Source organism: Alexandromys fortis, unplaced genomic scaffold, assembly GCF_014885135.2.
Source record: "Alexandromys fortis isolate MF-2015 unplaced genomic scaffold, M_Fortis_MF-2015_v1.1 scaffold_42, whole genome shotgun sequence".
In the NCBI taxonomy this organism is placed as follows: Eukaryota; Metazoa; Chordata; class Mammalia; order Rodentia; family Cricetidae; genus Alexandromys; species Alexandromys fortis.
The window spans coordinates 10,699,430-10,722,395 of NW_026067934.1; the positions used below are offsets into that span (position 1 = coordinate 10,699,430).

Sequence of the window (22,966 nt, forward strand, 5' to 3'; positions counted from 1 at the left end):
AGCGGGGAGGCAGGGAAGTTGGGGGGCGGTGGGATGGGGGTGGGGGCTGTGGACTGGAAGTAGCCTGCTGTCAGGACCGCAGGGTAAGAACAGCAGGTGTTTTGAAAGCTGACTCCTAACTGGTTTAATCTCGGTTCATTAATGTTGGTAAAGACACTTCTACTCCTCGCAGAATGAATAGAACACAGTGGGAAACTTCATTCATTGCGAAAACATCTTTGATTTTCTCCTGCTTGGAATCCTCCCTTGGGCCGTCTGAATGTGGCATGATGTGGGAAAGGGCAGGATGAGGGATTCCCATTTCCTGCCAGGTTTTCCCACTTCCTTCCTGTCTGGGTTCAAGGTTGCCTTTGCTGGAGGGTGTCTCCCCTTGGGTACCCAGGCAAGTGGTTGGGTTGTGTCCCTGCAATGTCGGTCTACCAGGTAGGGACTCTTGCTGTCCATATTTCCTGTAGTTCCTACGCCAAGACACAGAACCTCCAGAATCCCACCCTATTCTCGTGTTTATTTTGAAAGCTATTCATTTTTGTCTTTTGTTCATTCTTGTTTTAGCCGTATGCACGTATATGCACTGCATGCCTAAGGAGCCCGAAGAGGGCATCAGCTCAGTTGGATCAGGTGTCTGTGAGCTGCCAGATGGTGCTGGAATCAAACCCTGGTCCTCTACAAGAGCAAGTGTTCTTAACTGCAGAGGTGCTTTTTATTTTTTTGAGATTGAATATTGTCAGGTAGCTCAGGTTGGCTTTGAATTCTGGATCCTCCTGCCTCAGTCTCCCAAGTGTTGAGATTGCAGGAATATGCATCTCACCACGCCCAGCTCTCTCTCTCTCTCTCTCTCTCTCTCTCTCTCACACACACACACACACACACACACACACACACACGAGAAAAAGATGGCTTTATTGGGCTGTGCTCCACAGTACGCCTATTTAAAGGGGTGACCTCCACACTGGATGGCTCTCCTTTCCTTGCTACACTACCTACTCCCTTATCAGTTCCTCTCTAGGAGCAACACTGGGGGTGAGGGGCCCCAGAGCTGACTGGAACTGGGTGCAGGAACTTTTCTGATTGGAACATTTGCTGGGTAGGGAGTGAAGACCGAACTCGCTGATGCCAGGCTGGAGCCTGTCAAACCAATGAGCAGGGCTTCTACAGGGCTCAAAGCCACCACGGGCTCAGGGGAAAAGCAGCGCCAGCATCTCTACCAGTGTGCCAGGTCTGAAGTGGCTTTCAGAAAAGGCCCAAATTTCCCCAGATGTCTAATTCCAGCCTTGCTTCCTGTGCCAGTTCAGCACTCAGAGAACAATATTTAAGCAAACAGCAGTTGTCACTATGCCTTCACTCGGTAGTTACTGCACTTTGGGAAGGAGAAAGGCACTGATCTGGAACTGGTTCCAAGGTCCCAGCTTTCAAAGGAAGAGAGAGAAGTCTGTTAGGAAGACAAATGATCAACAAGGAACCGGTGAATGAGCAAGATGACTTTTCAAAATTTACATTTTGAATAGATTTAGATTTGCTGCAAAATTAAGGTACAGATATCTATCCCCTGCATCCCCACAGAACAGCCTCACCTATAACCAACATCTCACACCAGGGTTTTTCACAGTTGAGGGCTCTGGATGGACATTATTGGAATCACTAGTTCCTACTAAAGTTCATTCTTGATGTTGGGCCTTCTATAGGTTTAGACAAATTAATTTTTTTGGCAGGTATGGTGTACGTGTGTGTGTCTATGGAAGTGACATTTGCATCAAAACTTCAATGAGAAGCCAATAATATATGCTCTGGGATAGTAGAGGCCCAGGATTACTGACATGGAGGACACAGCAAGAATGCACTTGTCTTAGGGTTTCTATTGCTGTGAAGAAACACCATGACCATGGCAACTCTTATAAAAGAAAACACTTAAGTGCGGCTCACTTACAGTTCAGAGGTCTGGTCCAGTGTCGTCATGGCAGGAAGCATGGCAACACTCAGGCAGACATGGTGCTGAGAGGCAGCACAGAGTTCTTACATCTTGACTCACAGGTAACAGGAAGTGTTCTGACTCACTGGGTATGGCCTGAGCATTTATAAGACCTCAAAGCCCACCTCCATAGGGACACACTTCCTCCAACAAGACTTCATCTATTCCACCGAGGTCACTTCCTTTGGGAGCCATTTTCTTTCACACCACCATGGGGCTGGAGGAGTCTGGGAGTGTAGATCAGTGGCACGGCTCTTGCCTAGCGTGTGTAAGACTCCTGGTTCAATGTTTAGTACTGGAATGGGACAAGGACATCCTAAACTAAAGGTAGTCTTGTAGGAGGGTATGCGCTGACATTTTAAAACTAGTTTTCTTTGTTGTATTTACTACTGTGTGTGTGCATGCATGCACACATGCATATGTACATGTGCATAGACACACACACACACCATTGGTATGTGGGACAATGGTATGTACCCTGTCACTTGTATTTTAAATAAACACTGATTGGCCAGTAGCCAGGCAGGAAGTATAGGCGGGGCAACAAGAATTCTGGGAAGAGGGAAGTTGCAGTCTGTAGTCGTCACCCAGACACAGAGCAAACAAGATGTGACTGCCTCACCGGAAAAGGTACCAAGCCACGTGGCTAACACAGACAAGAATTATGGGCTAATAAGTTATAAGAGTTAATAAGAAGCCTGAGATACAAGGCTAACCAGTTTATAATTAATGTAGACATCTGTGTGATTTCTTTGGGACTTAATGACCGTGGAAACCAGGCAGGACAGAAACCTCAGTCAACCCATGGGCACAGCTTTGGGAGCTGGTTCTTCCTTTCTACCATGGGTACCAGAGACTAACTCAAGTTGTCAGGCTTGTGCGACAAGTGAGTTTTACCTGCTGAGTCATGTCACCAGCTCATTTTTCTCTTTTAAAATAAAAACATTGCACATAGTTAGCAAAGGCAAATGCTAACAATAATCAATATGTAAACTTCGTATCTCTCCTGTTTCTTGACTGAGAAACAACTGCCTGTACATCCATTTTACAAATCTTTTAAGAAATATCATTCATCAATGTCTTCTCTACTTGGAGACAAGGTCTCTGGATATTGCTCATGCTGGCTTCAAGCTTTCAATCCTCCTGTCTCAGCTTCCACAGTGGTTGAGATTGTACATGATGTGCATCTTGTCTGGCTCTTCTTTCTTTTTTAATGAAACAATCAAATGATTATTCTATATTTGTGTGTATATATGTGGACATGATTCACTTATTTTTATGTGCATTGGAGTTTTCCTGAATATCATGTCTGCACATTTGCAGTGTCCTGGGAAGCCAGAAAAGGTACACGACCTTCTGGAACTAGAGTAACTGAAAGCCGTCAGTTGTCATGTGGGTGCTAGGAATCAAACCCAGGTCCTCTGGAAGAGCAGCCAGTACTCTTATCCACAGAGGCATCTCTCCAGCCTAGAATGTTTTAGAGGAGAGTACTGTGTGGAGTCTGCCATAACCCACTGTTCCTGAATTTCATTTATTTATTTATTTTTGCATTTACTTATACAGGGGCAACTGTGTACACTGGGCAAGCCATTACAGTCTTTCATTACATAAAAACAGGGAAGTTAGAAGGCTATATTTTCATTTTAAGGAATACTTCTTTACTTACTTATATGAATTAACAGCGGAGCAGGGACTTCCGAAGCAGGCAGAATTACTATGCCAGCGTATTGAATAGTAGCTGTTTCTTATGCCTTTCCCTTCCCAGAGCTCTGGGCAGGCAGGGTGTTCAGAGAGCTAACATAGAGCCAGTCACACAGGGCCCAGTTGTCACGGGCACACTGTGTCAGAAATACAAATGAACACACTCATGTCTTTGCACAATATCAAAAGTCACTGAAAAACAACAAAATCACAAGGCTTATCAGTTCTACTGGGAGCCATTTGCCAGGGATTCTCAAGTTCCTCCATTGACAGCTGAAGCAAACGTGGGCTCTTTTATTTAAATTTTAATTACAGATATTAATTCTCAGACCACACATTACTTACACATCACACAGTAACCCCTCCTCCAAGGGTGTATGTAGGTTACAGAATGCCTACAAAGGGTTAAAGTAGCTACACCAAAGTACTAGAGTCTCAAAGAGGCCAGGCCGAGCATCTGTGGAGGGCCAGGGGTGGTAGTGGGCCAAGCAGATAACTAACCTGTTAGAGATATGTCCGAGCTGCTGAGTCAGGCTGAGTCGGGGCAGCTGCTGGGGTCAAAGTTGAGTTGAGCCTCAGGGTCAGCTGCAGAAATGCAGTGTCGGACCATGGAGGCCACAGAGGTGAAGGAAAGGTCAGATCCAGACAGCGGAATGAACAGTCAGAAATTAGTCTGTGGCATCTGTGGAGACCAGGCCAGCTAAGTCCCTTGGACAGTAGGGAGTCACACACCAGGAAGTCAGATGAGGGGTGGGTGGGCAAAGCATTGACCATACTCTGTTTTTTTTTTTTTTCCCTTTCTCTTTTGAGACACGGATTCTCTGTTTAGTTCTGGGTGTGCAGGAACTGTACGTGTAGACCAGGCTAGCCTTGAACTCACAGAGATGTGCCTGCCTCCTGGGAGCTGGGGTTAAAGGCTTGTTAGATGTCCTCTTCACGGGTCCAGGTGAAGGTGTTCTCTCCTTTTCTTAGCCTGTGGTGCATATAAGTTCTCAGACTTGTTTTCATCCTTTTTTAGTGTGTATGTAAGATGTGTGTGTATGTAAATATTCGTATTTATGTGAGTGCAGGTGTGTGCCTGCCAGAGCAAATTCATCAATGCCAGAGAACTTCCCTTCTGGCATGGGCCCTCACCTCCACCTGTTTGAGACAGTCTCTCATTTGCTGCTGTATATCCCAGGCTAGCTGGCCTGGAAGCTTCTGGAGAGTCCCATCTTGCCTCCCATCATACCCTAGGGACACTGGGAAAAGCACAAACACTCCTGTGTGTGGCTTTATGTGGGTTTTGTGGGCCCAAGCTCAGCTCCTCACATTCACAAGTCATGCACTTTAACCAATGAGCTACCTTTCCCAGTCCCTGATAGGATTTGACTGTGGTCATATGGCCCTGCGATTCTAGTTTCATTGATAAATTTGGAGGGTGGCATCTGTTCTGTGTTCAGGAATAAGTCATTCATCAGCAGGTGCCTTGTGGGGATGCCGGACTGGACAGATGGTACTGATATGTCCAAGATGCAGAATCCACCTGCTTCTATCTCTATTCTCAAAATGGAGTTAATGGCTACTTGTAAAATGGAGTCTCTCAGGGCAAGGCACAGCATGAAAAACCTGTTTTGCATAATATGGGATAATTTAGGGCAGGGCACAGCCCCCTCTCAACACCAGTGGTGTAGGAATTCACATTGAGCCCAGATCTAATAGTATAAAGAACGTTTCAATTAAGGCTTGATGTTTCCTTGTGGAAGTAACATGAAGCATATAGGAATCATTCAGATTACAATGACGTGGCTTGTTTGAACTAATGGAAACATACATGAAATGTAATTTCTCCAGTGTCGTGCACTGAGCACCTAATATCCTCACCTTATCTATCTCATTTAACATTCATATCACCCTGCTGATATAAGTATCCTTATCTTCATTTCACGCATGGTCAACTGACGTTCAAAGGTTAAGGGACTTATTACATATCACTTGGCAAATAAGTTGTGCAGCCAGCTTCACACGGAGGAGGAAGAGTCCAACAGCCATTTTGGACAGTCTGAACTTCTGTACGCCGGCATTCCAGGAATGTACCACTAAGCCTGGTTTATTTGATTTGGGCTTCATGCATGTGAACACTTAGCAACTAAGCTGTATTTGCAGCCAGGGTTTTGGAGATTGTGTGTGTGTGTGTGTGTGTGTGTGCGCGCGCACACACACACACAATGGTTTCCTATAGCCCAGGCTTACCCCAAACCCTAATTCAGCGTGTAGCCCAGGCTGTCCTTGAACTCCTGATCCTTCTGCCTACAACTCTCAAGTGCTGGGATCAGAGGCATGTGCTACCATTCCGAGTTTTAGAGTTTAAACGTTTAGAGTTTGAGCTAGGGATGCTTTGGGGGAAATGGACAGAATCTGGGCTTACTGGGGCAGGGAAGAATAGTGTAGAAGGCTGCGGTGACAGTCCGGATGCTGGAGATGGGAGTGACTTAAGCCTTTGTCCTGCCCACGCTTCCATTTCTAGAGGATCTCCAGCAAGTTCCAGCCACATTTGCCACAAACCTCTGTGACTCCTCTCTAAAACGGGTTGATAAACTGAGAATGAGAAACCTCCAGATTCTTCCAAACTCACATCCTGCCTAATGCTTTTAAATTTTAATGCATGCCGGGGATTTATATATCAAGGCCCTAGATACCATCCTGAACCGAGATGAGCACTCAGGTGTAATAATTCTCTGCATAATCCTCTTCTCAGAGTACAATAAAATAAACAGGATTATTTTTAAGAATGTCTTTAAACCAGATTATACTGAGACAAACCCATCATCTCTGCATCTTTCTGTACACTTTGTTTAAGAAAATGATTTGGGTATAGCTGTTGCCATAGTGGCTAATGGTATTACAATCAACTAAGAATATTACACTCTAAACAAATGAAATGATTTAAACCTATCTTGCCAAGAAATATTGTAAAAATATACTTAGGAAACATAAACTGCATTGTCACCAAATTAATTTGTTTTCTATGCTCAAATTTAATTTAAAAAGAGATATTTCTCTAACTGCTTCCAACAGCAGACTGTAAAGGGACTTTGAAGAGAGAACGCAGGAAATAAATATAGTAATATTCAAGTAAATAACCAACACAGTATCTATTCTGTTGCTTGTGATGTTTTTAGAAAGTATTTTTTAACAACTTCCTGATGGATTTGCTCTTACTGGTGTGAAGCCAGGCTGGTGGCTGGCTCTCACCTGCTAACTTTTTTTCTCTTTCATCAGTGTGTTCTGAGATAAATCTATCCATTACCAAGACCTGCTAGATACCGGGTTTCTCCTATCTGGCCTTCATTTTTACTGACCAGAGGTTGGGGTTTCTATTCCTGGCTTGCTGAAAGAGCCTTTTCCTTAGTATAACCCAGAGGGCAGCAGCACATCTTCCTGAAATAAGGCTTTCATCTGGCCACTTCTCTTGTTAAAGCTTCAGGGATCCCATTTTTGACAGCCCAGCAGGGACACAGGTCATGGAACTCCCATTGTTTCAGCGGGCGAATGCATTAGCTTTCTTCGCCTCGCTAACCTGCTACTTGGACTCCTTTGCCCGCCCTTTCTGCCAACTCACCGCCAACCCCGCTTTCCATTCTGTATTGAATTCACTTCCTTCAGGATGTTTTCCTCACTTAGTAGCTACTTAGCCGATAAATAAGTCTTGTTTTTGAGCTTTTAATCACATTAAGTGCTTTAAAAAATAAATCGAGTCTAGGGATAAACAGCTTACAGAGATTTTCATTCTCTAAGAACCATCGAGGGTGACTTTGTCAAGAGAGAACTCAAATTTGCAAGCGGCTGTGTTTTCCTAAGTATCTACCCTAGAACCAGAGCAAATGACTCTTTATGGTGACCTCTAGCGGACACGGGGCAGTCCTACAAAATTACGAAAAGTAGAGAGCAAAGTAAAACCCTTCCTCAAGGTACTCCGTGGTCATAGGACGGAATCCTACCCCTCCACCCTTACATATTTTTTTCTTCCAGTGTTTGTTTTGCATCCTAACATCATCTCCATTACATACGACTCACGTGTTTCTTGCCTTTGACGGGCTGGGCTGCCGGTGTCAGATGTGTGAACTGCTGTTTGAAATAATGTCTGACAAGTCGAACCCCACTCCCCTTGGCTTTGCAGAGTGTGGTTGGCTTCACCAGGCTTTAAGACCGTCTTTGCTTTTGGAGGGTCGGTGCCGCAGTCGCACGAGGGTGCAAGGGGGGAGGGGAGGACCGGACACCGAGACAGCAAGACCGATGCAATGAGACATTCTGGGTTTTGCCAGTGAAAGATTCTCTCCGGACTGCCACCCCACTCCACGAGAGGCATCGTGAGAGCGATGTAGGCGCCCTTTCAGGGCTTGAGGCTGGAAAAGAGAAGGAAGCCGGGGCGGGTCCGCCGGCCCCTGGAGTCGCGCGCGGAGCGGGTGGGGGTTGAGGGGCTGGGTGCGCGGCCGCCTTCGGAGCGCACCGCACGTGGGGCGCCCCACGCGCGGAAAGGAAGCGCAAAGTCGGCAAGCAAAGCCGCGACTAGGTTGCTTGCTTTGAGAAATCCTTTAGAGCGGCCTTAGAAGCCGACCCGGGTACCGAACAGTCTCTGGCAATGGCTCATCCAGACGCCGTCTGCTCCCTACTTCCAATCCCTCACCTTGGTCCTCACTTCTGCACCCCTCCTTCCCGCACCTCCTTTCAAGGACGGTTTAAAGGAACCTGGGAGAGGTGTGCAGGTCATCCCGATGGCCCCAGGGCTCCCCGCAGCCAGCATCACGCCCCACGCAGCCCTCCCGGCCACTGCGGGCGGGGGCGCACGGCGTCACGAGGCGGGGAGCCCGAGGTCCGGGGCGGGGCGCCGGGGAATCCCAGCCCGAGCGAGCCGGGAGGTGCGGGCGGGCGCGGGCAGGCAGGAGGTGCGCGCGGAGGGAGCAGAGGAGCGCGCGGAGCCGGCGGGCGAGGAGGAGGACGGCGAGGGAGGACGGTGAGGGAGGCCCCGCCCCCGGCTCCCGGAGCCCGCTCCTCGCCGCCGCTGAGCCCGCTCACTTTGCCTCTCGCCTCTGGACGGCTGCCGGGCTGCGTGCATCGGGGACCGGGGAGCCCTGCCCACGGCGCCTTGGCTACCGCGCGCCCTCCGGGAGGCCGGCACCGCCTGGAGCCGCGGACACCCACCGGGACTCTCGAAGAGCGAACCCAGGAGCGCGGGGCGGCGGCAGTGACACCGCGGGGGGGATCCAGGCGGCGCGGGGCGCAAGCCCCTGGGGAGCGCGGGCCCCGACGGCGCGGCCACCCCGTGCGCTCGGTGGGCAGGCCCCCGGGGCGGCCAGCCATGACCTTCGGGCGCGGTGGGGCGGCCTCGGTGGTGCTGAACGTGGGCGGCGCCCGGTACTCGCTGTCCCGGGAGCTGCTCAAGGACTTCCCGCTGCGCCGTGTGAGCCGGCTGCACGGCTGCCGCTCGGAGCGCGACGTGCTCGAAGTGTGCGACGACTACGACCGGGAGCGCAACGAGTACTTCTTCGACCGGCACTCGGAGGCCTTCGGCTTCATCCTGCTGTACGTGCGCGGCCACGGGAAGCTGCGCTTCGCGCCGCGGATGTGCGAGCTCTCCTTTTACAACGAGATGATCTACTGGGGCCTGGAGGGCGCGCACCTGGAGTACTGCTGCCAGCGCCGCCTAGACGACCGCATGTCCGACACCCACACCTTCCACGCGGCAGACGAGCTGGGCCGCGAGCAGGCTCGCCCGGCCGGGTCCGAGGCGGCTCCCTCCCGGCGCTGGCTGGAGCGCATGCGGCGCACCTTCGAGGAGCCCACGTCGTCGCTGGCCGCGCAGATTCTGGCTAGCGTGTCCGTGGTGTTTGTGATCGTGTCCATGGTGGTGCTGTGCGCCAGCACGCTGCCCGACTGGCGCGCAGCGGCCGCCGCCGACAACCGCAGCCTGGATGACCGGAGCAGGTACTCCGCCGGCCCTGGGAGGGAGCCCTCCGGGTAGGACGCACTGCTACTCTGCCCGTCCAGTCCGTCCCGTCCCGTCCGTTCGTCCGTCCGTGCCGTCCGTGCCGTCCAGTCTCCGTCCTGTCTGCCTGGTGGCCCTGCCAGGCTTGTTCCTGCCCCAGGAGACCCCTGGCGCTCCAACCCAGTGATGTGTGGGTCCCCAACCCCGCCCCTCTTTCCCAGGCACAGCCAGGGTGTGCGTGGACCTCACCTTTTAGGGTAAAATCCCCAGGCTTTGTAGTTTAATTCTAAGCAAACAGCAATCTTCTAACTAGATTCCCCGAACTTTTATTACTAATATGCAATAATTTACGCGATAATTCATTTTGAGCTAAGAGCACTTTGAAATATGTGCCAATACGGGTGGTGTTTGAAAAGATGATGTCTCGTTCCGTAGAAATGTGGTCTGCTGTACTGCCCATATATTCTGCACACCCTTGGCATAAAGTGTGCTGGGATGGAATTGCCGAATTCTGAAGGAGGCTAATTGAGCTTTAGACTCTGAATAATGGATGTCCGTGCCCTTTTCCTCCCTTCTTTCCGACCAAGTTATGGGCCTAGCAAATTCCTGTCCACTGTGTGGTATTAAAGATTTACGGTTTCATTCAAAGGGTCTTCAGTGTGGGTAAGAAAACAAAAATAGCCATTACCCTGGGAGAGAAGAAAAACCGAAACTTCCCCAAACCCAGAAGCAGGATTCGGTAGTTAAGTGTCTCCTCCACCCCCACCCTCCCTTACTAGGATGAAAGGAAAATACTTGAATCTTTCCTGGGTTCGTACTTACCTCTTAATGGCGATAACACGTTTCTGTTTTTAGAACAAGTGAGTTTATTTTGCATATTTGGTGGGAGGAATAAGCAGACTAAAGTTGGACTTTCAGAGGAGACGGCCATTTTGGGCATAAAACCCAAACTGTGCAATCTTTTTTACCCTTTGTTGAGAGTTCTTTGAAGGTTTCCCCCTCTCCAGTCACTTTCTGTTTTAATTTTTTCTTTCTCCATTCACTCTGAAGTCCAGGTCGCACCCCGGAGTCTTCCTGATGGGCCTGGGTGTGCTAGAGACCCTGGTGTTTGTTGGTCCAGCAGTGGATAGCTTCTGGAGAATACTCTTCCTCTAGGGAGTGGAGCTTTCCGTATGTATCTTAGGGGTAACTACAAGAAGCTAGTAGCAGAGACCATGACCAGCATGCCACCTGGGTGTGAAATCCAAGATCGATGCTTGGAAAAGAAGTAAATCAGGAAACTCATTATAATGTTTTGTGTGTGTGGTTCTGTTTTCACGTCACAGATAGGAATTATTTCCTTGGTGCCCCCAAAAGACAATGAAATTAACTTCTTTGAATATATAAAGTGACCTTGATTTTTTTTTTGTGTTGTGGGAGGTCATAAAAAATGAGCCCTGAGTTGACCGGCTTTGAAATGATTCATCAACAGATACAGAATTCGAAGGTTAGTGATGGACCGAGCTCATTAGCAAAGCAAACAGGAGGGTTGTCTGATAAATACAGAGTTTGAGGGAGTTGGACTACATCGAGAGAAGTAAGCAAGAACAGGGAACTCAGTGAGTGATTACTTTTTTTTTCTTTTTGAAGGAAGGAGGGAGTTTGGGGAGAAAGATCATTCATGTAAAGCATTAGACTGAATACTGACTTTAGATAAAAAGAGAAACCAGGAACGGAGGCGGCAGAGATGGGGGAGGGGGCTGCAAAGGCAGGGAGAAAGATAGAGTAAGGCTTACTTGTGTATACGTATCTCAAGTACGTATATCATTATTCCAGTCAAGCTGTTTCCTAGATACACAGATATTTCAGGCAAATGCATGTTTTTCTTGCCTTAATGGCCCAGTTTCAAGGTTTTCCCTATGAGTGTAGGTATAAGAAAGCCAGTGTCTGTAATCCCAGATCACACGGATGAGGATGTCGCACATGGCGCAGGAAACCTCTGCTGGCATTTTATAGTCTCTCGGTCCCTGCCAGCCTGTGGCAGCTACCACAAGGCTACATCCTTCTGCTCCTTTCACCAGGAATCCACTAAGTAAAGCCAAAGTCTCCTCCTTCCCCCAGGAGATGTGCCATTAACTGTAACCAGCTAGGCAAGTGTCCGCTACTTATTTATGGCGCGGCCTCACAGCTCACCAATCTTGTGTCTCATCACAATCTGTCACTTTTGAGTGTCCCACTTGCTCACGGGCTGCAGCTGTGACTTCCAAATACTGTAACTTTCTTGTGAAGAAAAGTTGATGCAGAACTCAGAGGCACAATGGGTTTCCAAGAGTTGAGTTATTCTGAGAAAGCCTTCAAGGTCACGGAGGGTGGAAACAAGCCATCCTCGAAAGGTTGTGCACTGTCCGACACTGGCAGGGGGAGTGTCACTTATATAAACTGGTTTATGCAACCTGCACCATCCTGTGTCTTGCTTGAGAACAAAATAGAGTTTTCCAGCAAAAGGAACAGCGTGGGCAGAGGCATGAAACTTGTATGTTATGTTTAGGGAGTGAGAATCCAGTGATGATCGCATGAGGTGGCTCGAGAGTATGTTTGAATAATGTGAAGAACTCTACTTTGCAGCCATGGCTACCTCTCGGTTGGTTTGTGTCATCTGTGCCGAGGCCTTACCCGTAGAAAGTAGAGAATGTGTTAAGTATGTACCGTGGTTGGAGAGGGAGGAGATTGGACCCAGGAAAGATGACTAGGCGTGGAGGCAAACAGCTGTCGTTCTTCCACTCGCGTTCAGTGCAGAAGGGTCAGGAGCTGGATCCATCATAGGGAGACCCGAGCTACATCACAGTAAGACCCTGTCCCCCAAAAGGAGCAGGGGGCTGGGGGATGTTAGTTCAGTTGTACAAAAGCCCCTGGGTTCGATCCCCAACCCTGCAAAAACAAAAAAGAGTTCGGAAGACTTTGCTAGGGGTTCAAGAGCTTGTGAGAATAGAGACCAAATAACAACTCTGGTCTATACGAGGAAGAAGTGAGATTCTTCAGAGCAGTGTAAAGATGGAAGCCCCAGGCCAGGCCGATTCCGGGAGCTGGGGACACTCAGTACCTCTTTTCTGTCGAGTCTGTCCTGATCATTTGTCCCCAAGATGCCTCCGTGCCCCTCACAATGCAGTTGGCAACCCTATGGGATGATCATTCAGGCTCAACTTAGGTTCTCTTCAAAGCCTTTATGGGGAGATGTTCCCTCCCAACCCTGAGAGGTTGCTAGTTTGTGCTGGTCATATGCCATTTGTCACGACCTTCCTCGTAAACACATTGTAGCTCCTATGCTAGATTTGAAGAAAAGTCCTTGAAGGCAGGTAAACTCATTCATATCCCCCCACCACCACTTTTAAAAAAGATTTATTTATTTAATGTGCACTGGTGTTCCGACTGTGTATACTCTGTGAGAGGGTGTCAGATCCCTGGAACTGGCGTTACAGACAGTTGTGAGCTGTCATGTGGGTACTGGGAATTGAAACAGGATCCTCTGGAAGAATAGCCAGTGCTCTTATCCACTGAGCCATCTCTCCAGCCCCCCTCCCCCTGCCATCTTATTTTCGAGACAATCTTATGTTGCTCAAACCAACAATTTTCCTGATTCAACCTCCTTAGTCCTGAGATCACAGGTGTGTAACATGCCAGCTCTGAACATGCTTTCCCCTTCCTTAGGGGGCTTGGGGTAGCTGGATATTGAGACAGCATCTCGTGTGGCCCAGGGTGGCTTGAGATTCGATTGTGTCCAAGGATAAGGTGGGAATTGAACCTGGGTCCTCTGAAAGAACAGCAGTGAGTGCTCTTAACCACTGAGCCATCTCTTCGGGCACGGAAGTTTGTCTTTTTTGTTGTTTTTATTTTTTGTTTTATGTATTTTCTTTTATGCATGTTTTGCCTTCACGTATGTCTGTGCACCATATGCATGCCTGGTGCCTGTGGAAGTCAGAAAAGGACATGGGATCCCTAGTATTGAACCTATGGGTGTTTATGAGCTATCAGGTGGATTCTGGGAATCCAAACCAGGTCCTCTGTAAGAACAAGTGCTCTTAACCACTAAGCCATCTCTCCAGCCCCCTGGAGGTTTTCAAAAGAACATATATGTTCTGATGTTTTTGACTTTATATATATCTGTGATTAAGCCCAGGGGCCTCATGCATGTTGCCAAGTACCTGCTAAGCCATGTCCCCAGCTCTTTAGGGATCAACAACAGACAGATGCTCTAAGACCTGTCAGGAAGGAAGGTGAGCCTCTGCCTAGGAACACTGTTCTGGAGAAGGTGAGAAGGGATTGGACTTGGATCAGTGATGCATTTTTTTACAACATCTCCTAGGCCAGGTGTATCAGCTTTCCATCACTGAGAAAATACCCAACAGGAGCAACTTGCAAGGAAGGATGGTTTTTTTTTGACTTATGGCTCCTAGGGTTCAATCCATGGTCTTTTGATCCTGTTGCTTTGGGGCAATGGCAGTGCAGCCCATCTTGGCTGGAGCACAAGGCATGGGACACTGCACACTCCGTGTCCAGGAAGCAAAGTAGGAAGGACCCAGAGTCCCAACAGCCCATTCCAGTATCCTACCCCAGGGGCCTAATTCCTTTCTCATGGCTCCACCTCCTAACTCTTGTCAAGAGTATCACTGGCCAGTCCATCTTACCTGGCCTTGGGGACCTTCATAATGTAAGGGTTCCCTGGACTAGGAAGGAATCAGATGTGACTGGGTGAAGATGTCCTCAGACCTGCAGGCATCGTGGTGCCTCCGGTCTGACCACTTCAGCCCACACATACTGAGCACCGAATACAGTTCTTTTCTATGGGGTCTGCTTCCTCTTTGGGGATATCATGAGGAGGACCCCAGAAGGTGGATCAGAAAATCAGAATCAGAGAGCGTTTCCTTTGCTGTATGACTGAAGCCAACTCGGGAGAGGGCTATGACATCATCTTAGCAAAGCTGTGTGGTGTGAGCGCTCACAGGCCCCCAGATGAACAAATGGAGTATAACTAATTCATCTTTGGTAGCGTGCTCTTCTCGCTTTATCGGGGTGATTAGATAGAGTAGATTCTCCAGGCAGTTTTGTCTTCTAGCTAGAGTTGAGATTCCTGTTCTCTTAGGCACTGTATGGTATAGAGAAGTTACCCTGTAAGATTACTAAGCTTCTGCCTGTTGTGGTGGCGCATGCACAAATCCCAGCACTCAGAGAGCAGAGCAGAAAGACTGCCGATCTGAGAGCACCCTGATTATGCCCTGAGACCCCAGGCTGGAGAGAGAGACGACTCGGTGGTTAAGAGCACTTGGTGCTCTTGAAGAGGACCTAGCTCTGCTCCCAGCATCCACCTGATGGTTGACAGACATCTGCAGCGCCAGTTCCAGGGGATCTCACACCCTCTTTTGGCCTCCGAGGGTACTGCATGTGTGTGGAACACAGGCATGTGTGTGTGTGTGTATGTATGTGTGCATATATATATATACATATGTGTATATATATGCAAAACACTCATACATATAAACTAAAAGTAAATAAATCCTTTTTAAGAAATGTGAAAAAATTACTAAACGTTAGTGGCTGTTTTTATAAAAAATATACCCTTTGATAGCTACTTCTGTCAGGCAGGTCCAGTATAATAGCTATGCCTGCTCTTTTTATCTGTGAGCTCGTGTCCTCTCCGTCAGTCGCAGTAGGATGACTCTGAGTTTTTAATCAGTTTGGCATTGCAAAGCCTTATGATAATTTTGATCTATTCTTTAGCCGTTCTTTGTTGCAGTTGCTTCATGTGGGGATTTTGATCTTTTATTTGTATTGCTCCGCTGCGGCGCTAAGAATTTGAGGAGCTTGTAAAGTGTTTAACTTTCTCGTGTTGCTTTAAGCCCCTGTTAAGAAAATTTCAGGAGTCAAAACGAAGCAGCGAGGTGATGGAAATTTAAAAATCAATTGTGTTATTTCCCCGGCCTTTGTGTTCAATATTACATAAACCCAATGGGCTTTGGACTATGTTAAAAATAAGAGCAGTATTGAAATTGCAGATGGAAGGTCTCCAGGCTTTCACACGGCAGATAAGACGGTTATTTTTTCAACTGGTAATTAATAGATCTCTGATAAGATTGGACATAACCCAGGGCCTCAGTTAAACCCTCTTCTTTCCCCCTGAACTTTCAAGTGTGGGGAGGGTTTTTATGTCTGCTGCCAGTCTGACCGTTCTGTGGAAAGTTTATTTTGTCAATGCCTTTTTTTTCTAATAAAGGGTTTTTTTTTTTCTCACTGTGGTGAGCAAATCATTTTAAATGCTCTTTTTGTTTATCATTTTTAATGAAAATGTCACCCACATGTGTTTGGGGAATGTAGAATGTCAAGCAATAGCATGTCCCATTTTCCTCAGGCTCCAAGAAGTTCCTGGGTACTCTTCCTGACCTCTCTCTCTTGTAGGCCAGGCTGGCTTTAAACCTCCTGTAGCTGAGGATGACCTTGAACTCTCTATCCTCTGTTCCACTTCCTGTATCTGAATATTCTTTCAGGAGTTTTCCATGCACTATGCACATAGATATGCACACATGCATGTAAACATATGCATAGATAAGAGTGTATATTATACATATGGTAAAAATATTCATAACTGGGGTTACTCTATAATCTTATTCAGTAGTTTTATCTTAAAAATGAACTCTGTGTGTGTGTGTCTATGTGTGTTTATGTATGGGTATGTGCATACATCTGCAGAAGCTAGAAACACAGATTCCCTGGAACTGGAGTTGGAGGTGGTTGGGAGCTGCCCGATGTGGGTGCAGGGAATAAACATGGGGCTTTTGCAAGGGCAGTACACACCTTCAATTGCCGAGCCATCTCTTTGGCCCCCAAGAGTTTTCTTTTTTTTTCCCCACTTAATAATGCATCTTGGAACTCTGTCCATATCAGTTCATTTTTGCCTCTTCTTTCCTTTCTTTCTTAACGGAATTTGGCAGAATAGCTCAGGTTGGCCGTGAAATCCTGATCATTTACCTCCCTAGTACTGGGGTTATAGGTCTACGACACCATGGCCTACTACTCTTGTTCTTTCTAATGTCTGGGTAGTATTCCAGTGTATGGGTGTGCTATGATTCACTCAGTGAGCACTTGCCTGAGACTGTTTCAACACGATGGTTTCAGTCATACAGTTTGGAAAATGGCCTCTGATTCTCCGCTCACCATCCATGGGCCTGGACTTCTCTCTGCTAGACCCTTCTCATAGATCCTTAACATGGGGGCAGACCTACTTCATAGGCGAGAATTGTATTCACTGTTTAATGAGTGGTCAAGCCAGAGGGATCCCCATACATGTGGGCCCGGGGGCAAATTCACCAAGTAATGGCGTGTGTGTGTGTGTGTGTGTGTGTGTGTGTGTATGTGTACACCAAGCCCTTAAGTAGATTTTAAACTTTCTTGGCTTTAGCTTTCCAATTCTTTTTGTTTGTTTTGTTTTATTTTGTTCTCTGAGACAGGGTTTCTTTGTGTAGTCCTAACAGTACTAGAAATAGCTCCGTGGACCAGACTGGCCTTGAACTCACTGTTTTTCCAGTTCTTAGGCCATGTCTTATTGTCTGTCCTTCCCCCCTTCTCTCTCTCTCTCTCTCTCTCTCTCTCTCTCTCTCTCTCTCTCTCTCACACACACACAGAGGAATGGATGGCTGAATGATTATTGTTTTCTACAGTGTGAACTGAACCCATGCACAGACAAATGGCAGTTCATACTATTTTAATCATATGGTTTGGTTGTGAGTTTATAGAAGCATAAAATATGCTCAAATTTCCTGTGCATCCCCCCACACCCAGCTCACTGGTTGGACTTTTAAATAGAAAAAGAAAAGCTAGGTCTCTTGGTGTATAAACTTGTAAGGCTTCAGGCAGAAGCATTGTCTCAAATAAAAGCCCACAGACACTTTGAAAAACAAACCAAAAACAAAACCCCGATGTATTTTGTGACTTAACATTTTATCTTAGTTAAGGTTTCTCTTGCTGTAGAGACATCATGGCCACGGCAACTCTTATAAAGAAAACATTTAATTGGGGTGACTTGCTTACAGTTTAGAAGTTTAGTCCATTATCGTCATGGTGGGGAGCATGGCGGCATGCAGACAGACGTGGTGTTGGAGTAGTAGCTGAGAGCCCTACGTCTTGCAACAGGAAGTTGACTGAGGTACTAGGCAGCATCCTGAGCATAGGAAGCCTTCAAGCCTGCCCCCAACAGCGACACACTGCCTCCAACAAGACCATACCCACTCCAACAAAGCCACGCCTCCTAATGCTACTCCCTATGAGATTATGGGGGCCAATTACATTCAAACTACTCCACATTGTAAGGCATTCAGATTTCAGTGTCTGTGTCTAAGGTTTCATTGAAAAGCAGCTATGGTGATTGATTGTGCACTGTCTGGCAAATCGAGAAGTTGTAATAATGTGACCTTCAGGTCACATGATGGTGCATGACCATAAGCCCAGCACTTAGGAGACAGAGGCAAAAGGATCAGGAGATCAAGTTCAAGGTCAACCTTGGCTATGTGTGACTCTGTCTCAAAAAGTAAGCCCCCAAAGAGACAACCTGGCTACCTACAGAGGAAGTTTGCCACCCCCTGCCTTCTGAAATGATGACCTCACTCAGATCTGAGTTCACACATTTAGTAATTAAGCATTCTTCAGCTCGGGGGCTCACACATGCTAGGTAAGAGTTCTACCTTTGAGTTGTATGCCTAAATCTTTTATTATTATTATTTTTATTATTTTGACAGAATCTTACTGGGTTACCTCAGGTGGTCCTGAGCTCTGTAGCCCACTGAGGCAGGACCTGTGATCATCCAGCCAGCCTCAGATAGGAGAGCAGACTTTTACCACCAGGCCTGGCCCAAGCTTGTACTTTTTCCTCTGTCCAGCCGAGAGTCCTCAGGCACGGTGCTTCTCTGGGCCCGAGTTTCCCACTTCGTAGAAATCAGCATAGCAATTGCTCCACCTTTTTGGGTGTCTGAAGATTAATGACTAACGGTTGTTTCTCGTGATTCTGGTGTCAGCTGCTGCCCTTGGATCCTACTGAGGATTCCTGCCCTCCAAATTGTTCTGCTTTCTCTTTACCGAAACTTATTATCCAGTCCTAGTTGGGGTGGACTGAGGACTTTTGTCTACACTTTGTGCTTGGTAAAGGGAGATCACGTTCTCAGCTGGCAACCACTCTGTTCAGTTAAGGTTTGCCTAATTCACATGTATGTATATGTGATTTTTTTTTATTGAAACAGGGTCTCACTATGTAGCTCTGGCTGTCCTGGAACTCACTATATAAGCCAGGCTGATATTGCACTCACAGAGATCCACCTGCCTCTAGCCTCCCAAGTGCTGGGATTAAAGGTGTATGTCACTATGCTCAGCTTCATGCTGGTTTTTTGTTTTGTTTTTATTTTGAGATAAGGTCTTGCTAAGTTGTCTAGGCTGACCTGGAAGTTTCTATGTAGCCCAAGAAGGCCATAGCTTCTCTCTCCCCCCTTCCTCTCTCCCTCCCTCCCTTTTTCCCTTTTTCTCCCTCCCTCTGTCTGTCCATCCGTCCCTCCCTCCCTCACTCCCTTCTATTTTGATTCAACTATTGAGAACTTGAGAATTTCATACACATCCACCAAGCACTTTGATCATATTCGTCCCCCTCCCCTCCCCTCATTTCTAGTGTTCCTCTGTCAAGATATTTATGCCCGGGTTCTGTCTCCGACACCTCGGCGGTTCACCATGTAGGAGTAGACTGTGAGATGGCTGGGTACCGTGGGTACAGTCACAATTGATTGCTGCACCCTGAGTTCACATGTACCCTGTGCTGGTGAATGTGTGGTGAGTGTGGAGGGCATGGGCGACCAAACCCTGGATACATGGACTAGGTCCTGGTAAATCAGGGCAGGCACTTTAACAACGTGTTGGAAGTGTATGATTTTAGGGCCCTTAAGATACCTTAGTGCAGTGCGTCCCTTCTCCCTAATGCTGCTCCCCTTTAGTACAGTTCCTCTGGTTGTGGGGACCCCAACCATAAGATTATTTTCGTCGCTACCTCATAGCTGTAATTACTGTAGTCAGGAATACTACTGATACCCTGATACTCCTCCACATTTTTTCAGGTGGAAATGTGGAGCAGATTATTTTCTCTGAAATGAATGAGGTAAGTGTTTGAGGAGACCAGTGGGCAGTATCTGTGGCTACTGATAAAATTCGATCTTGAAGGTGAATTCCTGGCCATGGTGACGTGAGCTTGTGGTTCCAGCACCCTGGAGGCTGAGGTAGGAGGGCTGAGGGTGTGAGGTTAGCCTAGGCTACAGGGTGAGTTCCAGGCCAGCCTCAACCTCACATCCAGCCCTGTCAGCATTCTGTAATCTGCATCACTCGGCCCGTTGATATATTCTATGTGCAGTCCCAAACGACACACAGCTGTGCTGCAAAGGAACTCATGCTGCATATCAAAGAGACCAGCACACAACTCAGATTCCATCTTACACCTGTAAGGATGGCCAAGATCAAAAACACTGATGACAACTTATGCTGGAAAGGTTGTGGGGCAAAGGGAACACTCCTGCATTGCTGGTGGGAGTGCAAGCTGGTACAGCCTCTTTGGATATCAGTGTGGCGATTTCGAAACAACCTTCCCCAAGACCCAGCAATACCACTCTTGGGTATATATCCAAAGGATGCTCAAACATACCACAAGGATATGTGCTCAGATATGTTCATAGCAACATTGTTTGTCATAGCCAGAACCTGGAAACAACCTAGATATCCCTCGACTGAAGAATGGATAAGGAAAATGTGATACATTTACACACTGGAGTATTATACAGCAGAAAAAAATAATGACATCTTGAAATTTGCAGGCAAATGGATGGAGCTAGAAAACATCATATTGAGTTAGGTAACTCAGACACAGAAAGACAATTATCACATGGGTTTTCAACATAAAGCAAAGAAAACCAGCCTACAATTCACAATCCCAGAGAACCTAGACAATGAGGACCCTAAGAGAAACATACATGGATCTATCAACATGGGAAGTAGAAAAAGACAAGATCTGAGTAAATTGGGAGCATGAGGACTATGGGAGAAAGTTGAAGGGGAGGGGAGAGGAAGGGGGGTGAGCAGAGGAAAATGTAGAGCTGAATTAAAAAAAAAAAAGCAGTAGGAACAAGCCAGTAAGCAGCACCACTCCATGGCCTGTGCATCAACTCCTGCCTTCAGGTTCCTGCCCTGTTTGGTTTCCTGTCCAGATTCCTTCAGTGATGAACAGCAATGCAGAAGTGTAAGCCTAATAAACCCTGTCCTGCCCAGCTGTTATGGTTGTGATGTTTCTTTGCAGCAATAGAAACCCTGAGAAAGGCTATCATTTATTATTACTATTATATTATTATTTTTTTGAGACACTTTCTCACTGATCCTGGAACTTACCAACTGGTTGGACTGGCTAGCCAGCAAACACCAGGCCTTCTCTTGTCCCTGCTTCCCAGCACATAAGCCTGCCTGGCCTAGTGTTTTACACGGATGTTGGAGATCCAGATTCAGTCCCTCTCTTGTGTAGTAAATTCTCTACCCAATAAACCTTCTTCCCAGTGCCTGCTACCTGGAACTTGGAATGTAGACCAGGCTGGCTTTGAAGTCCTAGTGATCCTCCTGCCTCTGCCTTCCAAATGCTGAGTGCTGAGATTACAGACATGTGCCACGATGTCCCCTCCAAAGTGGTACCTTTAAACAAAAGCACCCAGTGTGTATAGCTGAGTCATTTCTTGTATAGCCCTTCCTGCAGAGTGAGAAGATGCACGATTTTAATGATGGGAAACAAATGCTTCTGCAAGTTAGTTGACTCTCAGTCCTTTGATTCCAACACGAATTGATTTGACAGAAGTTATCATTAGAGTCTATTGTTTCCTTTTTCTAAGAAAAAATGTAAAGTAGGACAGGGGCAAACGCTCTCAGTGAGCGCTCTCAGCGTTGCCTGGTTTCTGTGAGGCCCTGGCTTGATTCTCAGCACTGCAAAACTTGTCATAAAGTACAAATAATAATTGTATTTATAGGACACTATCGACCTTGTATGCGTTCCCATTATGGAATCATTCTGTTTTTGAGGCAGGGTCTCCCTGTGTACCCCGGGCTGGCCTAGAGCTCTGTGTAGAACAGGCTTTCTTCCAGCTTGCAGAGATCCACCTACATCTTCCTCTAGAGTGCTGGAGACCCCCAGCTACCTTGTGGAATCATTAAATCAGGCTAACTAACATGTCTGTCACCCCATGTACCTGTCCTTTCTTTGTGGTGAGAGCATTGATGCTCGGTTTAATCTCTGTCCACTAATAAGCAATCGTTTCATTTATTTTTGACGATTAGGTTTTGTCTCACACTGGCCTTGAACTTGTTCAGTAGCCTGTGGTGTCCTTGAACTCCCGATCTTCTGAATGTCTGGTTTATTCAGCACTGGGGATGGAAGGCCCCGCTCTGTGCCTGCCAGGCAAGTGCTCTGCCAGCCGAGCTACATCCTCTGCTCGCATTTGTCCATTTAGATAGGAAGATTTTGTGTCTACAGTGTGCTATAATTTACAAACTTTGTAATTCTTTTAACTAAAAACCGTATTCGAAGCTGGCGAGATGGCTCCATCTGTAGTTCACATTTTTTTTTTAAATTTATTTATGTATACAATATTCTGTCTGTGTGTATGTCCTCAGGCCAGAAGAGGGCACCAGACCTCATTACAGATGGTTGTGAGCCACCATGTGGTTGCTGGGAATTGAACTTAGGAGCTTTGGAAGAGTAGGCAATGCTCTTAACCACTGAGCCATCTCTCCAGCCTTGTAGTTCACATTTTCTGTGTGAGCATGAGGACCTGAGTTCGGATCTCCTGCACCCAGGTCAAACCAGGTGTGGCTGTGAGCACCAGTAGGTCTAGTGTGCTGTGGTTGGGGTGAGGGAAGAGACTGGAGATGCTCTACTGGTTGGTTAGCCAGCCTAGCTTTTTTTTTTAATTTATTAAAGATTTCTGTCTCTTCCCCACCACCGCCTCCCCTTTCCCTCCCCCTCCCCCAAGCAAGTCCCCCTCCCTCGTCAGCCCAAAGAGCAATCAGGGTTCTCTGCCCTGTGGGAAGTCCAAGGACCACCCTCCTCCATCCAGGTCTAGTAAGGTGAGCATCCCAACTGCCTAGGCTCCCACAAAGCCAATACGTGCAATAGGATCAAAACCCATTGCCATTGTTCTTGATGTCTCAGTAGTCCTCATTGTCCGCTATGTTCAGTGAGACCTGTTTTAACCCAGGCTTTTTCAGACCCAGGCCAGCTGGCCTTGGTGAGTTCTCGATAGAACATCCCC

At 47.3% G+C, this 22,966-nt stretch overlaps 1 protein-coding gene across 1 annotated transcript in view; it reads left to right on the plus strand.

Moving 5' to 3' along the window:
- The first annotated feature begins 7,405 nt into the window (after window positions 1–7,405).
- Window positions 7,406–22,966, plus strand: part of Kcng3 (potassium voltage-gated channel modifier subfamily G member 3) — a 49,177-nt gene continuing 33,616 nt past the window's right edge. Inside the window, exon 1 of the mRNA XM_050146208.1 lies at window positions 7,406–9,631. Coding sequence (XP_050002165.1) covers window positions 8,289–9,631 — 1,343 coding nt within the window. The 5' untranslated portion in view covers window positions 7,406–8,288. The remainder of the gene's footprint in view (window positions 9,632–22,966) is intronic.